The sequence below is a fragment of the Abramis brama genome (genome assembly GCF_963993115.1).
Source record: "Abramis brama genome assembly, chromosome: 2".
Lineage (NCBI taxonomy): Eukaryota > Metazoa > Chordata > Actinopteri > Cypriniformes > Leuciscidae > Abramis > Abramis brama.
Genome location: NC_139964.1, coordinates 9,738,322 through 9,763,311, shown reverse-complemented (window position 1 = coordinate 9,763,311; position 24,990 = coordinate 9,738,322). Strand labels below are relative to the sequence as shown.

General features: G+C 38.8%; 1 protein-coding gene across 1 annotated transcript; it reads left to right on the top strand.

The window, feature by feature from the left end:
• The first annotated feature begins 733 nt into the window (after positions 1-733).
• LOC311077594 (protein NLRC3-like) lies at positions 734-13,785 on the top strand. Its single transcript, XM_084106149.1, has 8 exons — positions 734-832; positions 2,107-2,301; positions 2,819-2,941; positions 3,197-5,089; positions 5,295-5,468; positions 5,565-5,738; positions 12,307-12,353; positions 12,434-13,785. Exons 2-8 carry the CDS (start codon positions 2,150-2,152, stop codon positions 12,958-12,960), a joined length of 3,090 nt encoding a protein of 1,029 aa, XP_083962275.1. The 5' UTR covers positions 734-832; positions 2,107-2,149; the 3' UTR covers positions 12,961-13,785.
• The last annotated feature ends 11,205 nt before the right edge of the window (positions 13,786-24,990 follow it).

Below are 24,990 nucleotides of genomic sequence, written 5' to 3'. Positions count from 1 at the left end.
AATGTTTTACAGAAAGAGTGATTTATTCGACAAATTGGTTTAGGCTATTGAGAATTTGTGTCAGAGAAGTGGGTTTAGTGTTTTAGCAATTCAGAAAAACTGTAATTTTCCGTGAGTGTTAAAGAATTTTGCAAAGAAAATTAGTCATTTTGACCAGTGAGCTTCAGTTTTAGCCTGTGTGTTAACTATTTCAGAAATGTGATGTCAGAGCGGACAAATGTGTTTAAGCAGTCGAGAAAAACTGTAGTAAGATAATCTTATGCGAAAGTGTAAAGTCATATTGGCTCACTAATAATATTGGCTTTAATAATCACTGAGTGAATCATATTCTTAGAATTTGTTTTGTTGCTGCCTTGATAATAATGATTATATTTTCGATTCCATTTTTCCCGCGTTTCTAATTGATTTTGTCAAAACATTTGATCTGGTAACTTAAAAATGCTTATTGTGCTAACATCAAAATAAAGGTTTTATTCAAGTCACCCATTGCCAAACACACACACACACACAGGTATCAGATTACAGTCCTGTTGAATCTGCGATGACTCTTTGCTCCACTAGATGGAGTGAGTTTGTTTTTTATATGAGTGGAGTTACAAGTAAACAAGACAAACTTTGACCTGTGGAGGGCAGTGATACGCTCAGCAGCGTCTACACTGCCGGAATCCTATAAGAAGAAGAAGAAGAAGAAGAAGAAGTAAACAAGACACACCTTCACCAGGTAGAAACACACGGTAGAAACGAAAGTAAAAGAGACGGAAGAGAAGAGACGCCATTCCGAGGCTTTAAACCTGTTAACTGAGTGGATATTTAAACGGTCGCATATTGTGTGGTGAGTTCAGAATGTACTTCATGTAACCATGTAGTGATATAACACTTGTTCACCATTTAGGTTTATGTTCTTCTTTACATGGGATTTAAAACACAAATCATTATATTTCGACATTAGAATCTAACCAAAATGGCGGAAACGTTGACGACGTATAAATTACTTCTGATATCCTGCGATTTAGCATATAATATGAGTATTTGTATATAGTAATAATAATAGTTTGTTTTATATAATATTATATAATCATTAAAAATATATATTTTGCCTATATTCGAATGTTTTTAGATCATACAACAAAATAAACATTTTGAATTTGAAAATATTTTTCCATTAGATTTTTTTTTTGACACAAATGCATTATTGTGTGAATGATCAATGATCATTAATATTGTATGTTCACATGCAATGAACCAGTAAATGTTTTTTTCTGTTGCACAAATACGAGTAAATGAGACATTCTTGTCATGACACACTTATATATTCTGTGCACCAGAATCAACAATCACTGGTAAACTGGTAAATTCGACACATTCTGGATGCAGTATTCAGCACTGCTTTTGCAAGATCACTAGTATTAGACTGCTAAAAGTATTAAATACTGATGTAAATTATGTTCTTAAAATAAATGTAAATTATTACATTTCAAACTGTACAGTTACTATTACACACACACACACACACACACACACACACACACTAGTGTGATTGAATGTTAGTTGTCTAATGATTGTTTTTGTCATGTGACAGTGTCTGTCTTAAATACAAAATTAAGTTAAAAGTCTATTTGTTTCTATTTGTTTAAGTAATAGCAATTATGTTACAGTAATGATGGCCACAATAATCTGTTATGAATGGACAGTGCCTTTCACAACGGGCACAATAAGGGCATTTGAAATTACAGCATATGGCTTTAATGGATTTGTGACTGGGCATGTTTATCCAAAACCCTAATAACTTTATTAGCTTGGTGAAGAAGAGGATAGAAGTGTATTTTATTGAAGTTGCATGTTCTGTTAAAGGTTCATTAAAGGGTTAAAGGGGCATTAAAAGGTTCTGTACAAGGTTTAGACATATTTAGAAAATAACAAATATTAAAATTACCTTATTTTATAGATTACAATGAAATATATTTGTATCATTATATGTGTATGTGTTCATTATAATATGGGGAAGGTCAATGTTCTAAAAATAATTATGATGTACTTTGCTGCAGCTTTATTGTAACATCGTACTACAGAAAACTATTTAAAAATAACTGTGTTTCTTCACAAAAGGTCTGAAATCTGTTTTGAGAAATGAGAGCAGGAGAAAACTAAAATGAGTTTCCCTACTGAAAGACAAGATGAGGACACTGCCTCTGAAATGAGTCCTCCATCTCCTGGATCCAGCTGTGAGTCTGTGAAGAGTGATCAATCCATGAGGAATCTTCCGTCTGGATCCAGTGATCCAGCAGTGACCTCTGACCCCAGGTGAGACACTGGTCATTTCAGCATTAACAGATGTTTTTATACAAAGTGATTTACAGTGTATTCCAGAAGCCTGCAGTGGGTGAGTGCTGATACTGAACCTTCACAGAGAAGCACAAAATCACTTTCCTGAATTTTCACTGTCAATGTTCCTCACTGGAGGAATGATCTTCCCAACTTTCCCAAACAGATTAGTCCCTTACAATTTTCAAGACATGTCTAAAAAATTATCTCTGAGTACTTGACTAAATTTTGTTAAACCATCAGCTCTCTCTTTCTAGTAATGTCTGTGCATTTAAAAAAAAAAAAAAAATCTACTTCACTGTTTCTTACCTTCATCTCTTTCATCTCTCATGTTACTGTCTCTATTGGATGAACTGTTTGAATTACTTAATTGTAAATGGCTTTTGATGAAAAGTGTTTTCTTAATTAATAAATAAGTGTAAATATATTGATCATTCTAGTTATACGGCATAGCTAGTGCTCCAAAATTTCATTTTGTTTGTTTGTCATTTGTCAGTATCAGCAGGAGGAAGAGACAGAGATCAGAGTCTCCAGAACCCAGCGCTGTGTCTCTGAAGAGTAGCAGATCCATGACGCCACCCATACATTTCAGTGATGGACCAGTGACCTCTGATCCTCCGTTAGTATAAACCTTTACTTGCTGATTTATTGTAGTGCATCTAAGATGAAAAATGATTTTAGTGAAAAAACTCAGTAAAAAAAAAAAAATAAGAAAAAGAAAGAAATGCCATGAAATAAAATAAAAATTGAGTATGCAACATATGCTTAACATGAAGAGGGGTCTAAAATCATATATAGTAACCAATATATTTCTGATGTTATTTAATGGTCATTCTAATGACTGCAATTGCTGCTCTTTACTTTTTAATTACAGCAGGGCGGAGATACAAGAGCTGATCAGATATGTGCCATTCTCTACATCTCACTATCAGGACAAAACTGAAGCAGTCCTGCAGAGACACACACTGAAGACTGGAGAACTGCAAAGAGTCAAAGACCAGCACAAAACCAGCATGAAGCACAAGTATGAGAGATTGTTTGAGGGAATCAAACTCCAAGAGAATGAAACCCTCCTGAACAGGATCTACACACAGCTCTACATCATAGAGGGAGAGAGTGAAGGAGTGAATGAAGAACATGAGGTTTTACAGATGGAGAAAACGGCCAGAACACGACACTCACAAGACACTCCAATCTACTACAATGACATCTTTAAAGCCTCACCTGTACTAGGATGTGAGGAGAAAGACCAAATCAAGACTGTTCTTACTAAAGGCATCGCTGGAATCGGGAAAACCGTTTCTGTGCAGAAGTTCATTCTGGACTGGGCCGAGGGAAAAGCCAATCAGGATGTAGATTTCATGTTTGTGCTTCCATTTAGAGAGATGAATTTGATCCGAGATCATCAGTACAGTCTTCATAGACTTATTGTAGACTTTCATCCTGAACTTCAAGATCTGGACTCAAAGATTTATGAGGAGTGTAAAGTTGTGTTCATCTTTGATGGTCTGGATGAAAGCAGAATCACACTGATGTTTTCAGATGCTCAGAAAGTTTCTGATGTGACTGAGACTTCATCAGTGGGTGTGTTGATGTCAAACCTCATGAAAGGAGAGCTTCTTCCCTCTGCTCTCATCTGGATCACCTCCAGACCAGCAGCAGCCAATCAGATCCCCTCCAAATACATCAACCGTCTGACAGAGATTCAGGGATTCAATGAGCCTCAGAAGGAGGAATATTTCAGGAAGAGAATCAGTGATGAGCATCAAGCCAGCAGAATCATCTCACACATCAGAAGAGCAAGAAGCCTCAAAATCATGTGCCACATACCCGTCTTCTGCTGGATCTCATCCACTGTGCTTCAGAAGCTCCTGGAAGATGATCTGAGTGCAGAAATCCCTCAAACTCTGACTGAAATGTACATCCACTTCCTGCTGATTCAGATCAACATGAGGAATCAGAAGTATGAAGAGAGAGATCCAGAGAAACTCCTGCAGTCCAACAGAGAAGTGATTGTGAAACTTGCTGAAGTGGCTTTCAAACAGCTGATGAAGGGCAATGTGATGTTCTATGAGGAGGACCTGAGAGAGAGTGGCATAGACGTCACTGACGCCTTAGTGCATTATGGGATTTGCACTGATATCTTCAAGGAGGAATCTGTGATTCATCAGAGGAAAGTCTACAGATTCATTCATTTGAGCATCCAGGAGTTTCTTGCTGCTTTTTATGCATTTTACTACCATGTGAACACAACTATGGAGAGACTGAAGAATTTTGCCTCAGTACAAAATTTGCTTAAAGGATCTGTAGATAAAGCCCTTGAGAGTGAGAATGGACACCTGGATCTGTTCCTGCGGTTCCTGTTGGGCGTCTCACTGGAGTCCAATCAGAGACTCTTACAGGATCTACTGACACACACAGAGAACAGCTCAGAGAGCATCAGGAGAACCACACAGTACATTAAAGAGAAGATCAAAGATGGACATGGTCCAAAAGATGGACATGGACTCTCCACTGAAAGATCCATCAATCTGTTCCTCTGTCTGTTGGAAGTCAAAGATCAGACTCTGTCCAGAGAGATTCAGGAGTTTGTGAAATCAGTCAAACTCTCAGAGAAGAAACTCTCTCCTGCTCACTGCTCAACAATCGCCTACATGCTTCAGATGTCAGAGGAGGTGCTGGATGAGCTGGACCTCAAGAAATACAACACATCAGATGAGGGTAGAAGAAGACTGATACCAGCTGTGATCAACTGCAGGAAAGCTCTGTGAGTGTTTAATCATGTCTTCTTTCTAAATTAACTTGGATTTTTTTGTTGTTGCTGTTCACAGTAATTTATCCTGATTTTATTTTGCTGATTGTTTTTTCTTAATGTCTGACATATTTTATAAGAATGAAGCAGATATTTTTGAAATGGCATTTGTGGAATGAAGTTAAAACAATTTATTTCCATCTGTTCTTCTCTTTTTCAGTCTTGCTGGCTGTAATCTCACTGCCCAGGATTGTGGATATGTGTCATCTGCTCTACAATCCTCAAACTGTGTCCTGAGAGAGCTGGATCTGAGTAACAATGACCTGCAGGATTTAAGAGTGAAGCTGCTCTCTGATGGACTAAAGAGTCCAAACTGTCAGCTGGAGATACTGAGGTTTGAGTTGATTTATGATTATTTAAGATTTAGTATTCCATACTTTAAATAATGTTTTGTGTGTGTGTGTGTGTGTGTGTGTGTGTGTGTCTGTAGTTTGTCTGGCTGTATGGTGACAGAGGAAGGCTGTGGTTATGTGTCTTCAGCTCTGAGTTCAAACCCCTCACACCTGAGAGAGCTGGATCTGAGCTACAATTACCCGGGAGAATCAGGAGTCCAGCTTCTCTCTGACAAACTGAAGGAGCCAAACTGCTCACTGCAGATACTAAAGTATGTGGGGCATTTTTATTTTTTGTAATAAATACCGGCGGCCAATAATTAGAATCCCCCCAAATAAAACCGATCTAATTCAAACCTTGCACCACTTCTGTGATTCTTCTTCCATGAATGTGTTAACTGGCACGCGGCATGTAACTACCAACAACTGACGTTATGCACTCATAGCAAAATCTGTGAGGCCTATGACATCCAGCTGGATAGTGAGTATGGGGTGAAAAAGAGCAGGAGCATGGCCGTAGCCAGCTATGAAGTCACCGATGTAATTGCCTAATATAGTATTAACACTAAGGTATTGCACAGCACTAAGATCATCTCATCTGAGCTGTCTCATCTGAGCTGCCTCATTGGCCTGTCACTGCTTGTCAGTGTCAAAATATCTGAGATGACAAATCAAATCAAAGTAGACAGGCTTTATGTTCACTGAAGTTGTTGAGCATGAATTTCAGCGTGACTGGACGGCCCCTTCAGTTAATGATCATAAAGTGTGAGATAAGATGTAAGTAGCTAAACTAAACGAAACATATTTATATTTGATAGGAATATGATCAATATGAAGAATAATACTTCAGAGGAATCAAAATTTTCTCATGGGTGCTTCTTCAAAACTTAAAATAAATCATTCCATTGTTACGCTGATGACACCCAATGTTATCTGCCCTTAAAGCAAAATTTGGATGGTTTGGATATTCATAAGGCCTGTGTGTCAGATGTAAAGGCCTGGTTTTATCTACATTTTCTGAATTTTAATGGACCTGTAGATCTTTTAATACTCCCAAACTTAACCTTGATAGGTTGTCTTCTTGTGTGAAGCCATGGGTGAAACATTTGGGCGTTGTGTTTGATGAATCTCTGAAATTAGATAGGCAGATAAATTCAGTGGTGAAATCATGCTTTTTTCAGCTCCGACTTTTATAAAAAATAAAGACATTCCTTTCTTTTTTTTCTTCTTTTAAAAAAAAAAGTAATTCATGCCGTTATCTCTTCCAGGCTGGATTACTGTAATTACTTAATGTTGGGATTAGTCATTCAGCTGTGTATTAATTACAATTTGTTTAAAATGCAGCAGCTAGACTGCTGATCAGAGCATGTGAGCAGAGTGGAGCGTGAGAGTCTAACACGATTGTTGAGATTGTCATGTACTGAATTTCCACATGCGTCACACGAGTGTGAACGAGTTCATTTCTTGTGGTTATGTCTATGTCTTAACATACTAAATATTATTATTCTACTTAGAGCGGGCAGATCTTGGACAGAGCGAAAAGCGGCATTTTTAAAAGGACGGAGCGTCGGTTTCCCGCTCCAATTTCGCTCCGCTCACACCACGAGTCTGAAGCATGCTCGTCAAGCCTGACCCAGAATCCGTCTTGCACATTCATCAACACTAGACTATTTTCGGTAAAAACTCGGCTCAATAATGGAGTTCAAAAACTTCAAAAAGGAAAATGAGAAGTCATACTTGTACTATTAATATAAAACTAACTAACAATGATAATGTGGTACAAGAAAACGAATGTGGAGACATCGTTTCAGTCAGTAAAGATTCATTTTGGAATCTAAAAAGACACATATCTCTCAAAACCATGAAAGTGTGCTACGTGAACATGCTGGGAAGAAAACAAAAGGTTAGCAAATTGAATACTGTAAATTGTAACAAAGTGTAAATTAAATATAGCATAATATTCAAACAATTGATGCAAGCCAATTTAAATTTTAATCCTGCGTGCTGCGCAAAATTTCAGTTATAAGAATTTTGGCCTAATAGTTAATTTACTTTTAAAACGTTTATGTATATATTTTTGTTTATATAAATTTTATTTAGATTATTAGGCCCATTTATTCATTTAATTTTACAGCAGTTTGTGTGTACAATGGATACCCAGCTAGCAAAAATTGTGCGGGCCGAAAGTGGCCCGATTAAGGCTAAAACACTCGGCCGATCCTCGGCATGAATCTAGGTCTGATTGCTCTGCGAGCGCTCGGTTTTGACGCGGCCCGATCACTCGGCCGAGCGCTCGGTTTTAACGCGGCCCGATTGCGGAACCCCGAGTGAGAGGACGTAAGCTCGCCTCCAATCCCGTTCCTTATTTGGGCTTATTTGAACTTTATTGATTTCCATTAATGTCAGGTTAATACTATTGCTTAGCAGCCGTTATTTATGCAAGATAAACAAAGTAAAACAGCACAAGGAAGACAGGTTTCATGTTTAATGCATTTTTTATTGGACCACACTACAAAAATAGGATAAACACACACTTTTTAATAACAGATTTGAATAGAATATAAATAATATCACAGCATTATGTAGAATCAAGGAGTTCAAATACCACTTTCCAATATCAACATTTTTAACTTTGAAACATTTAATTCTGGCCCACCGCGTTTGAGTTGTCTAAGCACACACACTTATTAATAACAGATTTGAATTGAAAAGAACAGAATAAATATCACAGCATTAAAGGGATACTTCACTTTAAAATGAAAATTCTGTCATCATTTACTCACCCTCAAGTTGTTTCAAACCTGTATAAATTTCTTTCTTCTGCTGCACAGAAAGATAGATATTTTGAAGAATGTCAGTAACCAAACAGTTAACTGGAACCATTGACTTCCATAGTACTTTTTTTTTTCCTACTATGGAAGTCAATGGTTCCAGTTAACTGTTTGGTTACTGACATTCTTCAAAATATCTATCTTAAGTTGGTTCACATAGCGCGTCTGTGTTGCACGTCACCACGTATCACACACATGACCAGCGTCGGCCAATAGTGAGCCTACGTGGTGACGTGCAACACAGACGCGCTGCGCGAAAACACTACGTGAACCAACTAGAGGTCCAGAGAGAAGGAAATGAAGAGTGGAATAAAGTCGTTATTTTTGTTTGTTTTTGCACACAAAAAGTATTCTCGTCGCTTTATAAACTTAAGATTGAGCCACTGTAGTCACTTGGACTATATTAACGATCTCTTTAATAACTTTTCTGGGCCAGCAAGTTTCGGCCACCTAGCAGCCTATGGAGAAGTGATCCAGCACTCAGATTTCATCAAAAATATCTTAATTTGTGTTCCGAAGATGAACGAAGGTCTTACGCGGTTGGAACAACATGAGGGTGAGTAATTACTGACAGAATTATCATTTTTGGGTGAACTATCCCTTTAACTCACCAAAGTTTCCTTCAAACATTGTAGCTCCTCAATAGTTGAAAGTGGGAGGCCAAAATGTGTTGGGTCTGGCGTGAAGTCTGGAACTGCTGGAGATTTGTAGGAGCTGCATCAGGATGAGCAACTGCTGCTCTCTGATAGAATCAAGGTGGATGAGGATCTCCTTAGCAATTGCTGTAAGACACAAGAAAAAGCAGGCATAACAGATTAGTAGTAAAACATTTTACGTAGATATGTCAGAGTAAACCGAGAGAGATCACTTTGTAGAATTCCTACCTGCAGGCACAGCCTCCCGAGAAGACCTGTTTTTTGTGTCTTCCATGGTGTTGTTTTCCATGGTTGTGTTGACATTTCTGCCTTTAGGCTATAACTGAGGGGATTATAATCAGAGGAAGGTTAAGTTTAAAATAAAAATGTTAAATGTAATATTTTTTCTCCTGGTCCTTATTTTAAATAAATAAAAATATCAATAATTATCGATATTGACGATATGAAACGCTTACATCATGATACAGTTTTCAGCCATATCGCCCAGCCCTACGGTAGCTAATAAACTTTTCAAACCTGTCTGTACAGACCGCATTTAGCCAAAGGTAATGTTGATGTTAGCTATAAAGTGCGATTTCTTTGCACCACAAAAGTACTAGAGGCCAATTCACACCGCAGACAAACGCCAGCAAACACCAACAAAAAAAGTCACCAAAAGTTGGCTGTTGTATTCAGAATGTTATGAAAAATATAAGTGTTATGTTCGCACTGCCCCAACAGACAGACACCGACAAACTCGAGCACCCAAGGAAAAACACGAGATATCCATTCATTTTAGCAATACAAGTAAAAGATTGCAGCTTTCAGACACCACTTTCTTCTCGTTTTATATTGTTAAATATCGAGAGTGCATCTGTTACAGGCCCCTGTGCAAAAGGCCATTAAATGCACTTCAAGACGTCATGTCACAGCGTTCACAAAAGGGCGGACGGTCTGCACATAGATCTTCACAACCCAGAACATTAATACACAAAATATTTGCAGCATGAACATACATCGGAATTACAGGACTCGTGTGCATATTAAGTTGTTGAACCATACCTATAAAAACAGGAGCAAACGTGTCAGCGTAATCATAATCCCCAGCAACTGTGAGGTCGCCGGCGCAGCTGCTCCTCTAACGTTATAAGAGTCCTCAGTTCATTTTCATAATAAGAGTCCCGATCTCACTCAGCAACAGACAATGACCCAGCTTTCAGCATGACTTATACCAAAGTCCCACATCATTTCTCTATTTACATAAGTAAAATAAATATTTTCTTACAGGATCAAAATGTGCACATACTAGACAAAACGTGTTTGTTGGCGTTTGTCTGTGCGGTTTGAATTGGCCTTAAGCCTGCTAACATTTGTTCCACTTCCACTTCCACAGATCACAGACTGTGCTCGTAAATATTATTCACGTAAATTGGATTCAATAAAAATGGTGTCTAGCCTAGCGACTAATTCTTTGCCAAGCAAGCAGAACGAAAATATGAGCTGCTAGCGCAAAAACAGCGTAAGTTAGTTAACTTAGTCAATGTTAGCTTCGTTTGCGCCATAAAAGTAGCTTTCATATTACCCCCATTTGCACTACTTTACTCAGACAAGAATTTGATATTGTTGTCCTAATTAATAATTCTTAATTGAATTCGAGTTCTGAATTCTTTCTTTTCGTTTCGCAAATATGAGCTAGCCCAGCTAACGTTAGTCAATGTTAGCTTCGTTCGCGCCATAAAAGTAGCTTTCATATTACCCCCACTTGCACTAACGTTACTTTACTCAAATAAGAATTTATTGTTGAAATGTCGATGCTTTTTAAGGAAATTGAACACAAGACTTACCTCAAGTTCACCGTATGGCGCAGGAGCGAAAAGGGATGATTTTAAGTAAGGCGTTGAGTTTTAGCACCGAAAGTTGTGCACACGTCACTCAGTGCTGACGCTTGCTGCAGCAACTGTTGAAATCGGCTTCATACTGGTAAACGCATCTGAGCCGAGCGCCCAGAGTTTAACCGTCACTGCTGGTAAACATTTGAAATAGCCAGTAAAATGAATTTTAGACTCAATGTTGCTAACAAGACATTGTGCATGTAGGCTACCCATCCCATAGATACCATGTTTAAAATACACGTAAAGAATGATCTTCATGACAGCTAAATATTTTTGCTATGATGACACTATTATTATTATTATTTACCGCAGATATTTTGTTTTGGAAGTCACGACATTCGACGAGTATAACATCCTAAGATACAGTCAGGAATTTACGTCAATTTTAAAATATGTTTTATGTTAATTATTGCTACATTAAAACCATCCTTGATTTAACCTAGCCGAGTCATTTCCAGAAGTGGTCCAGATCATACAGCAGAGCCGACCAGTTACGGTCAACATGAATCGGCCCAGTGCTTTACAGCCGTAACAAAAATGCATGTGCCAGAGCGAGCTGCGGGCCACAATCGGCCCGGTTAACACACGCCGATGCCGAGTCTGAGCCGCAGGCGCCGCGGGGCAGCCGAGCTCGGGCCGATTATGCATGCTATCTGGGTATAAGCCCATTTAAATTTTAATTGTGCGCGTTGCGCAAAAGTTCAGTTATAAGAATTCTGGCCTAATAGTTAATTTACTTTTAAAACTTTTATGTATATTTTTGTTTATATCATTTTTATTTATATTATTAGGCCCATTTATTCGTTTAATTTTACAGGACTTTTTGTGTAGGCTATATTAGTTCTTACATAGGCCTAATTTGTAATTTGAAATAAAACATTTCTATTTGAAAAATGTTGTTGTTGCTCATTAGTTCTTTAGGAGGTAAGGCTGTGGTCTAAGCTAAAAGTGATATACATGTAGATTTTTTTCCTTTTTTGGAGCGAGCGGGGGCGATTTGAGTGGAGCGCGAAGCAAACTGCGTTGAGCGCTGAGTGATAATGTTCTTATTCTCCATTTTACCTTACCATCTGACGTACTGACTGAGCACCATTCAACCTGATCACTCCAGTCTTCCAACCAGAGACTCTTGTTCACCCCAAGTCAAGGCTGTTGGCTTTCTCGGATGCTGCTCCCAGACTCTGGAATGACTCGCCCATTTCTATTAGACTATCTCCATCTTTATCTGTGTTTAAGTCTAAGTTAAAAACCTTTTTGTTAAATAAGGCATATAATACATGTTGAATACATGTTATTTGAATATGATAAAGCACTCTTGCATAGCATTCTCTACTGTTATTTTATTGTTTAATTTTTTTTTACTACTGTGCTTTTTTGTGTTTGTGTTTAATGGTGCTGTATAAAAAATTGCAATTTTAGTTGCTTCTACACTTTTGATGATCAAACATTAATAAAATGTGCTGTCCATTTGTCTCTTTATAGTTTGGATCATGGAGGCCATTTCAGAGTCACTCCAGGACTGAGAAAATGTAGGTCTTTTTCTCTTTCACACTCACATGCACAGAGTCTAAAATTGTCCTTCACTTTTAATCTCTCTTGTTGTCCTCAGATGCCTGTGATCTCACACTGGATCCAAACACAGCAAACACTCAACTCTCTCTGTCTGAGAACAACAGAAAGGCAACATGTGTGAAAGAGCAGCAGCTGTATCCTGATCATCCAGAGAGATTTGAGCACAATGAGCAGGTTCTGTGTGGAGATAGTCTGAGTGGACGCTGTTACTGGGAGGCTGAATGGAGCGGAAATAAGGCAGATATAGCAGTGGCCTATGAAGGAATCAGCAGGAAAGAAAAGAATGACAGTTGGTTTGGATTCAATGACAAATCCTGGAGTCTCTTCTGCACTGTTAATGGATTCACTGTCTGGCACAATAATGTGAACAATACCATACCTGCCCCATCACCCTTGTCTAACAGAGTAGGAGTGTATGTGGACTTGTCGGCCGGCACTCTGTCCTTCTACAGCGTCTCTGACACACACACACTCACACACTTACACACAATCAACACCACATTCACTGAACCCCTCTATGCTGGATTTAGGGTTTATGACTCAGTGTCTCTGTGTCAGATTTAACATCCTGCAGTGAGAAACACCTGAGACATCACAAGAAAACTTCTTTCTTGGATAAAACATTATACACACTTTAATTCTGGTTTCTTGGGGTCTTGAATATTGAAGTTTTGTTGCTTTTTGTGTAAAGGCTTTTAGGTCATGTACATACTAATAATGTACTAATGTGAAATCTGTCTGCGTATGTTTATTTGACTTCAGAAGTGGCCAATCACGTGACTAACATTCACTCATCTGACTTCAACAGCGCAGGGATTGGGCATCCATTTACGAGTGCTACAATATTTCATATACTACTGAAAATAATGTGAGGCAGCTTTTATCAACATTACATTAAACTTGACTTTTTGTTAACTACAGTTACATAAGTTGGCTAAAAGGAAGGAAAACTACAATAAGCTAGAAGAAAATATATATAATTATTTTAAATTTATCAATATTTGTGTTGCTAAATTATGTTTTGTTTTCATATGTGAAAACCAATTGCCATTGAAACCTAAAAAAACGTAAAGCAAGCACCTTAAAATTGTTGAATTATATAAACATTGAATGAGATGAATGAATGAGATTCACAAGACATGTCCACTGAATCATTTCCTGGCATCTGTAATTGTCTTTTTCACCCCTTCTTCTTCTTCTTCTTCTTCTTCTTCTTCTTCTTCTTTTTATTTTTACCTCTCATGGTAAAATCTCTGACTTTCTTTACTTTTTAAATTTTGGAAAATATTTCAATTAATCCAGTCATTTCAGGTGCCTGTGACTCTTGACTGAGAAAACCACGAATGTGTAACAAAGCAAAATAAATCCAATAACATTTCATGAAAACTCCTTGTGTGTTCAGATGTGTTTTATTCAATGTTTAAATTATTTGCATACATCAAGTATTGAAAAAGATGAAGGACTTCTGCCTTTACTGTGAGTACGACTTGTTCATTCCTGTAAAACTGCTTAGTTTATCAACATAAGTGACTATGACTATTCCCTGTTCTTTCCAGAACATGTGATCCTGAATCCAGGTAAATTATCAAGTACACTCTACAGATCTTTTTTTTAAGTTGCTAGAACTGTGTGTGTGTGTGTGTGTGTGTGTGTGTGTGTGTGTGTGCATACAGAGCATGTCACTCATCAGTGTGTTTGTAGTTTGTTCATGTGAGCTGCATGTTCTCATTCTCTTGTTCAGAGTAATGTAATTATACATTGTCTCCTGCAGGGGGAACTGGAGGCTTCAGTCAATAATTTCTTAATAATTAGTAAATAAAACAAAATAAAGTCTTGAATCATAACTATCAATTAATTATCCCTTCTTCAGACCAAGCAGAGATTGAGGAATTAGAAATATATATTTTCTTTATTTCTCACATGTGTACGGGATCATTCTGTGATTTTATTTTTTTTTTGTAAGCTTGATGATGGTCTCTGTTATTCACTGCCATTATATGCACACGTGCAAGCGGTACATTTACTTGCAAAATTATACTTTTGTTGTTCCAAAAAGAAAGAAGGGCTTACAACATTAGAACAACACCAGGGTGAGTAAATGATCTAATCCTTTCACTCTAAAACAGCTCTTTAAAGGTGCTCACTTTACTCACTATAGCCATATTTGCAGAGGATTAGTATCATCTGGGGACCTCGTGTGATTAAGGCTACGTTTACACAGAAACGATCTGAAGAGAAAACGCAAAAGTGATCACTTTTTATTCTGCGTTTAGACGAGCGTTATGGGGGGGAAATCTGCGTGCATATGGTGACGCAAAAGTGTGTGAAATTCAATGTAGTATGCACTCCAGGCGGCTAGGTGGCAATGTGAAGCACTGATCGGTGCCTTCACTGTCTAGGAGACTTTTGCGTTTTTACCGTTTAGACGGAAACGCGACGGTGGAGCGTTTTTAAGATTTCCACTCTGGAGGGTGGTTTCACTTTTTTGCGTTTTTAGCCCCAAAAACGCCGTCGCCGTCTAAACGAAAGGCACATCTGATAAAATATTTTTACGTTTTCACCCGCGAGCGTTCTCGTGTAAACAGGGCCTTAGAAATTACCCACCCACATCTGAATTTCGTGCGGCGCATTTGCATGGGATAAACGAAGCCTGTGATTTTACTCGATTTTACTGACTCCCATATATGATGTCAATAGGCTATTGTTTGGAAATGTCTTGTCGTGCTGTATGATATAACATAAACAGAATAATGTTCCTTACCGAATGCTGCTATACATGACATCCATCTCCATCTAATCATTCTTTTCATTTTTGCTCTTCTGATGGTATCCAGGTTTCTCTTTCTGCAAATTGTATAGTTTTATGGTGTAGGCTATAGCGATATGACCCAGCACCCAAAATACTATCAAAACACTCCAACACAGCCTCCATTCTTCACGAAAGATGGATAAAAAAGCGCACAGGAAACAAAAACCTTGAAAAAATGATAAACGACCCCGCCAAATCACAGAGATGCCGATTCACATGGGACTAATATTATCACAGGTTCGGTGAATTAAGGTAGGTCATTTGCGGGGGAATTTTTACTTTACAAATTACAGACATGGGCGATTCGCATGGGATTAAGATCTCAGACAACCTCCACTATTATTACAAATTACTAGAATCACCAGGTAATACTTATCCCGTGCGAATATGGCTTTTGTTTTAAGGTTTAAAACTCAAACTGATCCTCAGAAAGCTGTATAAGTATACACACACACACACATAATTTGTAGGGGATCTGATTGGCTGCTGCTGGTCTGGATGTGATCCAGATGAGAGCAGAGGTTAGCAGCTCTCCTTTAATTAGCTTTGACATCAACACACCCACTGATGAAGTCTCAGTCACATCAGAAACTTTCTGAGCATCTTTATTACACCGGAGAGCCACTAATACAGACACAGAATGCCAGCACAGTAGCAGAAAAAAAGTTATTAGATGAAAAGATAATACATCATTACTCCATCAACACCATAGGTCCATAGGTCCAACACCATAGGTCAAAAAATAAAAATAAAAATTATTGTTACAGTCTAATTTGCACTTAAGCCTTTGCTCCTAGCACTTTCGATTTGGCCCATTGTCGCTTAAGTTATTCACTTAATTGCCCGACCGAAACAGCATCTGTAAGAATAGATTTAAATAGAGGAGATTCACTCCCGTTGGACAAGCGAGCAGCATATACAAGAGGCACGACAGGAGCGTGCAAGTGTGTTTTTCTAGAATACTCTGTTCTCCTGCTTTTTAAGTGCTGCATTTTAGTCAAGGTAAGCCCATCTTCGAATCTCTGCTTACTTTGTATTTTTGACTTCACATAATTCTGTATTTTAGTTAGATGCGTTGCTACATTAAACAAACAGCCGCGAGTGAAAATTATTATTGTTACAGTCTAATTTGCACTTAAGCCTTTGCTCCTAGCACTTTCGATTTGGCCCATTGTCGCTTAAGTTATTCACTTAATTGCCCGACCGAAACAGCATCTGTAAGAATAGATTTAAATAGAGGAGATTCAGATCACTCCCGTTGGACAAGCGAGCAGCATATACAAGAGGCACGACAGGAGCGCGCAAGTGTGTTTTTCTAGAATACTCTGTTCTCCTGCTTTTTCAGTGCTGCATTTTAGTCAAGGTAAGCCCATCTTCGAATCTCTGCTTACTTTGTATTTTTGACTTCACATAATTCTGTATTTTAGTTAGACGTGTTGCTACATTAAACAAGCAGCCGCGAGTGAAAATTATTATTGTTACAGTCTAATTTGCACTTAAGCCTTTGCTCCTAGCACTTTCGATTTGGCCCATTGTCGCTTAAGTTATTCACTTAATTGCCCGACCGAAACAGCTGTACTCACTCAAGCGGCGAAAGCATTATCTGTATATCTGTGTAATTTGCGCGCTGTCGCGGAAGTGTCAGCGGAAGCGTTCAGCTCTCGTGTTCAGCCTCCTCGTGTGAAGACCGACTCGGGTAAAGACCATCGACTCTACCTGCGCGACTCCACCGAGCAAGGACACCAGAAAGGCACTTAAGTATCTCCACTTCTTATCTTATCTTTCTCCCTAATCAGCATGTGTTTTCAACACATTCCTGTTATCTCTCGACAACGCACTTTCATCACGCGCACAAGGCAGCGCGATACTGCTAATCTGCGTCCCATTCTCTCATCCTCACACACTCCTCTCTTTCTTTCCGTGGGTCTATGGAATTGTCAGTCAGCAGTCAACAAAGCTGACTTCATTCCAGCCTTTGCATCTCATTCTACTCTCAGTATCCTGGGCCTGACTGAGACCTGGATTCAACCAGAAGACTCAGCAACCCCCGCTGCTCTCTCTAGCAATTTCTCCTTTTCTCACTCCCCTCGCCAGTCTGGGAGGGGTGGCGGGACAGGGCTTCTCGTCTCCAACAAGTGGAAATACTCAACGCTCTCTTCTCTATGCAACAACAACTCATTTGAATATCATGCTATCACACTTACAACTCCCAGTAAGATCCATATTGTAGTCATTTATCGCCCCCCAGGTCAGCTGGGTAACTTCGTAGAGGAGCTGGATGTGCTGCTGTCCTCTTTCCCTGAGGACGGCACCCCACTTCTAGTCTTCGGTGACTTCAACATTCATCTCGAAAAACCACTTGCAACAGACTTCACCTCTCTCCTAGCCTCCTTCGATCTCAAACGACACATCACCACAGGTACTCACAAATCAGGCAACCAACTGGACCTGGTTTACACACGCAACTGCACCACAGACAACATTTTGGTGAGACCTCTCCATGTTTCAGATCATTTCCTCATTACTTTCAGTCTACAACTCGCTACCCCGGCACCACCAACCCCACCACCAGTCACCATCAGGCGAAACCTGCGCTCACTTTCCCCCTCCCATCTTTCCTCTGCCGTGTCATCTTCTCTTCCCCCACCCTCACAATTCTCATCTCTGGATGTGAATACTGCAACAGATACCTTATGCTCCACTCTAACCTCTTCTCTAGACAATATCTGCCCTCTCTCCTCCAGGCCAGCACGCGCTACTCCTTCTAACCCCTGGTTATCTGAGGTTCTTCGTGAACACCGGACCGAACTCAGGGCAGCAGAGAGGAAATGGCGCAAATCAAAAGACTCATCTGACCTGAGTATGTATAAATCTCTCCTCTCGTCCTTTTCTGTTGATGTTCATGCTGCAAAATCTTTATACTTCCACAACAAGATCAACAGTTCCCCAAACACACGATTACTCTTCAAGACATTCAACTCTCTCCTCTGTCTACCTCCACCACCACCCACCTCCTCTTTAACTGCCGACGATTTTGCGAACTTCTTCATTAACAAAACAACAACCATCAGCAGTCAATTCTCAGCTCCACACACACAGGAACCAAGACTGACCCCTTCCACAGCCAATAACCCTCTGTCCTCCTTTTCTCCGCTAACCGAGGAAGAAGTATCTACACTTCTCCTCTCCAGTCATCCTACCACCTGCCCTCTAGACCCCATCCCCTCACACCTTCTACAAGCCATCTCTCCCACACTTCTACCAGCACTCACACACATCATCAACTCATCCTTCCATACTGGCACCTTCCCTACAGCATTCAAGCAGGCTCGGGTTACTCCATTGCTTAAAAAACCAACACTAAACACATCATTTGTAGAGAACTACAGACCTATCTCTCTCCTACCATTCATTGCGAAAACACTTGAAAGAGCTGTTTTCAACAAGGACATCCTTCTTGTCTCTAAACAACCAGCTGGATGTCAACCAATCTGGCTTCAAGAAAGGGCATTCAACTGAGACTGCATTACTGTCGGTCACAGAAGCCCTACAGATTGCAAAAGCTGCTTCCAAATCTTCACTCCTCATTCTCCTGGATCTGTCTGCTGCCTTCGACACTGTAAACCATCAGATCCTTATGTCCAGCCTCTCATCACTGGGCATCACAGGAACTTCACTCGACTGGTTTGAGTCCTATCTCACAGGTAGGTCCTTCAAGGTCGCATGGAGAGGCGAGGTATCCAGAGCACATCAACTGACCACAGGGGTTCCCCAGGGTTCAGTTCTTGGTCCCCTCCTCTTCTCCATCTACACTACATCACTGGGACACATCATACAGGCACACGGTTTTTCCTACCACTGCTATGCTGATGACACACAGCTCTTCCTCTCATTTCAACCAGATGATCCCACAGTAGCTGCACGGGTCTCAAGCTGTCTGGCAGACATCTCCACATGGATGAAGGAACATCACCTGCAGCTCAACCTGGCAAAGACTGAGCTTCTCGTCCTCCCTGCCAATCCATCTCTACAGCACGACTTCACCATCCAGCTTGATTAATCATCGATCCCCCCATCAAGGTCGGTCAGAAATCTGGGAGTAACGTTTGATGACCAGCTGACCTTCACAGATCACATTTCAAAGACAGCTCGATCATGCAGGTTTGCGCTGCACAACATCAGGAAGATCAGGCCTTTCCTTACTGAGCACGCAACACAACTCCTCGTCCAGGCCCTGGTCATTTCTAGGCTTGACTACTGCAATGCTCTTCTGGCCGGACTTCCAGCATGTGCAACCAAACCTCTACAGATGATCCAGAATGCTGCAGCTCGTCTTGTCTTCAACGAGCCCAAGAGGGCCCACGTCACTCCTCTGTTCATCTCTGTGCACTGGCTACCTATCGCTGCTCGCATCAAGTTCAAGGCATTGACGCTTGCTTACAGATCTATCACAGGCTCAGCTCCCTCCTACTTTCACTCACTCCTACGAGCCTACATCCCTACCAGACACCTACGATCGATCAACGAGCGACATCTCGTGGTTCCATCACAGAAAGCCACAAAATCACTTTCCAGAACATTCTCATTCACAGTTCCATGCTGGTGGAACACTCTCCCCACCCTCATCCGGAATGCAGAATCCCTGACAACATTCAAAAAACAGCTGAAAACCCATCTCTTCCGTGAGCACTTACCTTCATAAAAAAAATAAAAAATTCCCTTTAAAACCTCACTTATCGTGCTTATGCTACTCTGAATAATGCCTGAACCTCGTACTCTGAGCACTTCTTGCATTGTTGTTGTTCTTTGCCTCTTCATGATGACTCGCTTAATTTTAGTCCTAATTTGTAAGTCGCTTTGGATAAAAGCGTCTGCTAAATGACTAAATGTAAATGTAAAATGTCAAATACAATTTATTTTGATCACTCTTGTTTGCCTAGAAACTCACACACTCCGAATATAGAAATAATGATCCATCAGTTATAAATTTTATAAATACATTTTATATAAAAAAGTTTTAAATAACATAATCATTCATCATCCTCTACCATTAATGATTGGTGTTTAATTTCAACATCTAACTCCAAATTTTGAAAATAATTATAACAAATAAAAACAACAACATTAAAATGTAACTGCTCAAACAATAATATGTCACCCATTATACGCAATCAGTAAAAATCATAATTTTATCAAACTAAATAATAATATCTCATCAGGCATCACATTAGGAGACTCACTTGACTTTATTTATTTATGGCTCTATTACTGTAGATGTGACTGTACTTTATCCTCACTGAATTTTAATTTAACTGCAAGACTTAATATTATTGTGGCAGATTGTTGATTAGACCGTGTTTTTGTTTTAAAGTCCTTGTTTAGAGATGAAGAAGGGCTGAAGATGGAGTCACGACCCTCATAGATCTCCCAGAAGCCTCTGAGCACCTCACAGTAGCGGAGCAGTCGTCCAAAGACAGACCGTCCCATGTGATCGAGAGAAACTCTTCCTTATCGACCAGAACCCGCTTGAAGAAGACAGAAAAGAGAGGATGTTTGTTTTATACGAGACAAGCAAATACAGCCATCAAAACAAATAATATTACATAAAGCAATGAGTATATTAAATAATATAGTATATTTAATACCAGACCAACATAATTTTTCATTATATAAAACACAAGCTTGAAAACAATGATCTGACTGTTAACCGATCTCAAAACGTAACTGTTTTTTGTCTGCATGGAATCACTACGATATACTTCAGAGAGCAGCACTAAATCATAAACCAGTATTAATAGTTTTTCCTTTACCTTCCTGAAGTTTCAAATCAAGTTTTTTTTGCTAGATCATTTTGGTTGATGTTCAACAGCACTTGTACTGCAACAATCCCAGCATTAGTACTGTACTTCTGTACCATGCGATCCGCGTTCTCCAGCCTTGCCTGAGGAATGGGCTCAATGTCTGATCCTACACCGTTCCACAGGTGCCAGATGAACCGCTTGAAATCTGCATTCACAATCTCCTCAAGAGCGTCCAGAATCAGTTTTTTAGCATCCATTTTCTGTCACTAGGAGAAAAAAACAGTCCTGATTCTGGAACTATAATTCATTAATTGTGCTCTTTAAAGCAGTTACACTCCACTCACAAAACCTGTTCCATTCAGAAAAGTAGATGAAAGTTGGAGAGCAGGAATTATAAGTGGAGGTTAGGTGAACTCTGAATTGTAAATGGTTTGCAGTGTTGTGTGAAAGGGCAATATTTAAAAAAAAAAACATTTTTTTCATATTTCTTTCTCGGTTCAAAATACTTTTGGATGCATCAAGTGAGTGACGACACTTTTACTATCAGTCATTTACTGTACATTAAAGGTCAAAGTATCCACTGAATCCACTGCTTAATAATAAGGTCAGTTTAACCAATCAGAATGAGCTACAGGAGAAATTACTTTGACAGAAAATTGTGTACAAATATAAAAATTTGCCTTCATCAATCAACTTTCAGTATCTCTTTATTACGTCATCAGGCTTGTTTGTGTACAACAGGTGAAGAGAAACATTAAAATATAGTCAAAATATCGAAGAAATACAAATGAATGAACGGCAAATTCAAATAACTATGGTTAATGATTTCGTCTGAAGTCAAGTCACCTTCATGTCCTATAATGATTGTAATGCTAACACTTATGTCAGTCAAACACCTTGTGAAACTTTTAATTGTGTTGATATAATCTCTCTATATTTATGACAATATCTTGTATAATTGATCATGTTTGAGTCACACAGCAAAACACAACACAACGATAGGTACAATTGAATTTTATTTAAAGTAAATTATCAAGTACTCTGTTATTTTTTAGTCACTAGAACTCTTGCGTAAGTGAACTATACTAACTAAGCATTTGTCAGTACAAAATACTATTCCTATTTCACATTCCCTGTTTTTTTAAGGAAATCAGTTTTAAGAAATTTATTTTATTTTTTTTAAGTAAGTCTAACTCATTCGATTTTGCTGTGTTGCGACATCTTTGACCTACATGATCAAAGTCTCCCCTGCGAGCGCAGAAACAAGGCTATGGCACAAATATTGCAACATTCAGTCTTTTAATTATTAAAGAGGCGAATGTTTAAAATAGTCGAAAGAATGCCTTAAATAGGATTTACAGATAAAAGTAAAAGTAGTGTTTCCAGAAATACTTCATTTTTTGTTCCTTTCTGTCTCGCCCACACTTGAGCGTGCAAGCTTTTAAAAATATCCACCTTTTACTTACATCCCACAACGCTTTGCACAAATTTTTTGGAACAAATTATTAAGAAATATTGCTGAAATGTTGAGTTCCCAGCATGCATTGCAGCATGGATAAATGTAGTTATTGTTCTAGGATTATTTGTTTTGTCATAATTGATAGTTATTTGTTGTGTGATGTAAGGAGCTCATTTTTTTACAGTCGTTGATTGTCACTGTTCTTGAGGTTTGTGTACCAAGTGTTGAGGTCTATGTACAGTACAACCTTTGCAAAACTGTATGGCACATATCTTTGCAGTGTAAGATAGTTTCTCCTTTTTAAACAAAGACAAACTTTGAATGTTGGCTGTAATAAAATCTTTCCTGGACCTTCAAGAAAGTGTAGTGTGAAGGTTGTATAGGCCTTATGTATAGATCAAATATTCAGTAACTCTGTAGGAGCCTAAATGCAGTTAACATTTTAATTTATGTGTAACCTGTTGTATAACTCTATTGAAGGGGTCTAAATAAACTGATCAGGTTGAATGGGCACAGTATAGTTAATGTCTAAGTTCGGAAAGGAGGATTGAGACAGCAAACCGACACAACTTGAGAAATTAAAGAAAATGTACTGTATTGGTACCAGTTTGTGAACACAGTTAATAAAACAAAAAAAAAAAATACAATCAGGCCTGTTGAGTATAACCAATCAAATAAATGGTTCCCCAAACACAGTTCAGAAAGTCTTTTCCTTGTGTTGTTATTTCATTAAAGTCTGATCCTTCCAGGAAAGAAATATTGAAGTAAGAAAAAAAATAGAAGCAGAAGTGGTCACGTGACAGGAAAAAGAAAAAAAAAAAAAAAAAAAAGAAAAGAATTTACTACCCGGTAGTTTTAAACTCAGTTTCACTCAAAGTATCCAAGGTGTATGGTGTGTTGTATTCTCTTATCTGTTTGATGACAGATTAAGGATACTGAGCTCGCTCCAGAGAAAGATGCGTTGTGACATCAACTAGGCACTGTTGGCTCGCCGTTCGCTCGTCCACGGTCAACTCAAGAAGTACACATCAACCGGAAACAAGAAGGAAGAAAAAAACCAACCTGCATAATGCAGAGAACTTGTCACTCATTCACATTATCTGAATTGACAACAGATATAAATCACATGAAATTTCAGATCTTTTGCTTTTCTTTGTTCAATTGTATATTAACTTGGTTTACAAAGAAAATCCAGGAAGAATATATCCACTTAAAATCAACATTAAACAGGGCAATGTCTGACATATTATTATTGTTATATGACTCAAAACCAAATGAAACTACTAAATGTCATATATCCATATTCATCAAATCACTTACTCTGATTATTTTACAACAATATATCCCCAGAGTTAACTAACAGCAAACTATCGTCAAATGGCTCTGTTTACACAAACCAATGCACATTAATTAGTATGTGACGCAGTTAATTTTAACATCACATTGGATTCAACTCCGATTGGTTTAATGACAAAACTATCCTATATCTCTTTGTCACAACATGCATATTTGAATATTTACTCATCATCAGTTAGTTATCAATCATATTTCTTATCGTAAATCATTAATTGAACACATATGAATGATTACAGAGCAACAACAGAGTAACAAAACACTCACTGGAGTTCTTCGAAATAAAAGTATGAAAAGATGTTTCTTCCCCCCGGATTTCACTTGAAAAGAACTTAAAACTTTGTCTTCACACTATAGTACTCTCTTTTATAATAATTACACTCTAAATCGTCTTTTTTCCTCCGCTCTCTTTCTCGTTTTGCAAAAAATGGCATTTCTTTTCAGCTATTTTTACTCATCACGGAGAAGCGCCCTCTAGTGGAGAACATCAGTCACTACACTTTTTTTCCAAATTAAGAGTATGTTTACTTCCTACATTTAAAGGGGTTACATCCTCCCCCCCTAAATCTGCATGCGTCCCTGCATGTAGTCAATTTATACAATTTCATGAGGTAATAGGGAACTAACTCTAGGACTTATGTCATAGTCAAGGGCTTGGGAGAATGCTTTGTCAAGTCCACTAAATAGAGATTGCATAATGAGGACTAAAGGATTCCCTAAAGTCGGGTAAGTCAGTTTGTGTGGTGGAACTCTTTGTCTAGTGGATCTTCTTGGTGTGAAATGTTCCTGCACCAGTTCATCACTTGCTTGAGGCATCCCTTCAGTTTCAGACTCTTTAGAGACATCAGCTTTAACTTCATCTTCCTCTTCTTGGCCTTTGATTAATTCTTCTGGAACAGTTAAATCTGTTTCTGCACCAACTGACGGGGTGTCAGTCAATTCAGTCGACACTGATGTTGTCTGCGGATAGAATGGTTGAGCCTCCAGACTTAAGGTTGACTCTGCATAATCCTCATGTTCAGATGTCCTAGCTCTTTCCTGAGACTGCACAGGACACATGTTTTCTAGTTCAGCAGGCTGTTCTTCTGAACTACGTACTTCTCCCTCAGGTTCAACCACTTGTTGGCTTGGAAGCGGGAGGTCAATTGTTTCGATCCAAGACAGTGACTGGG

Excerpts from the sequence above, each read along its gene's own strand:
- LOC311077594 (XM_084106149.1), top strand. The coding sequence starts at position 2,150 with ATGAGTTTCCCTACTGAAAGACAAGATGAGGACACTGCCTCTGAAATG. Across the intron at positions 5,090-5,294 it reads ATCAACTGCAGGAAAGCTCT|TCTTGCTGGCTGTAATCTCA; the intron begins GTGAGTGTTTAA and ends TCTCTTTTTCAG. Across the intron at positions 5,739-12,306 it reads TGCTCACTGCAGATACTAAA|TTTGGATCATGGAGGCCATT; the intron begins GTATGTGGGGCA and ends GTCTCTTTATAG.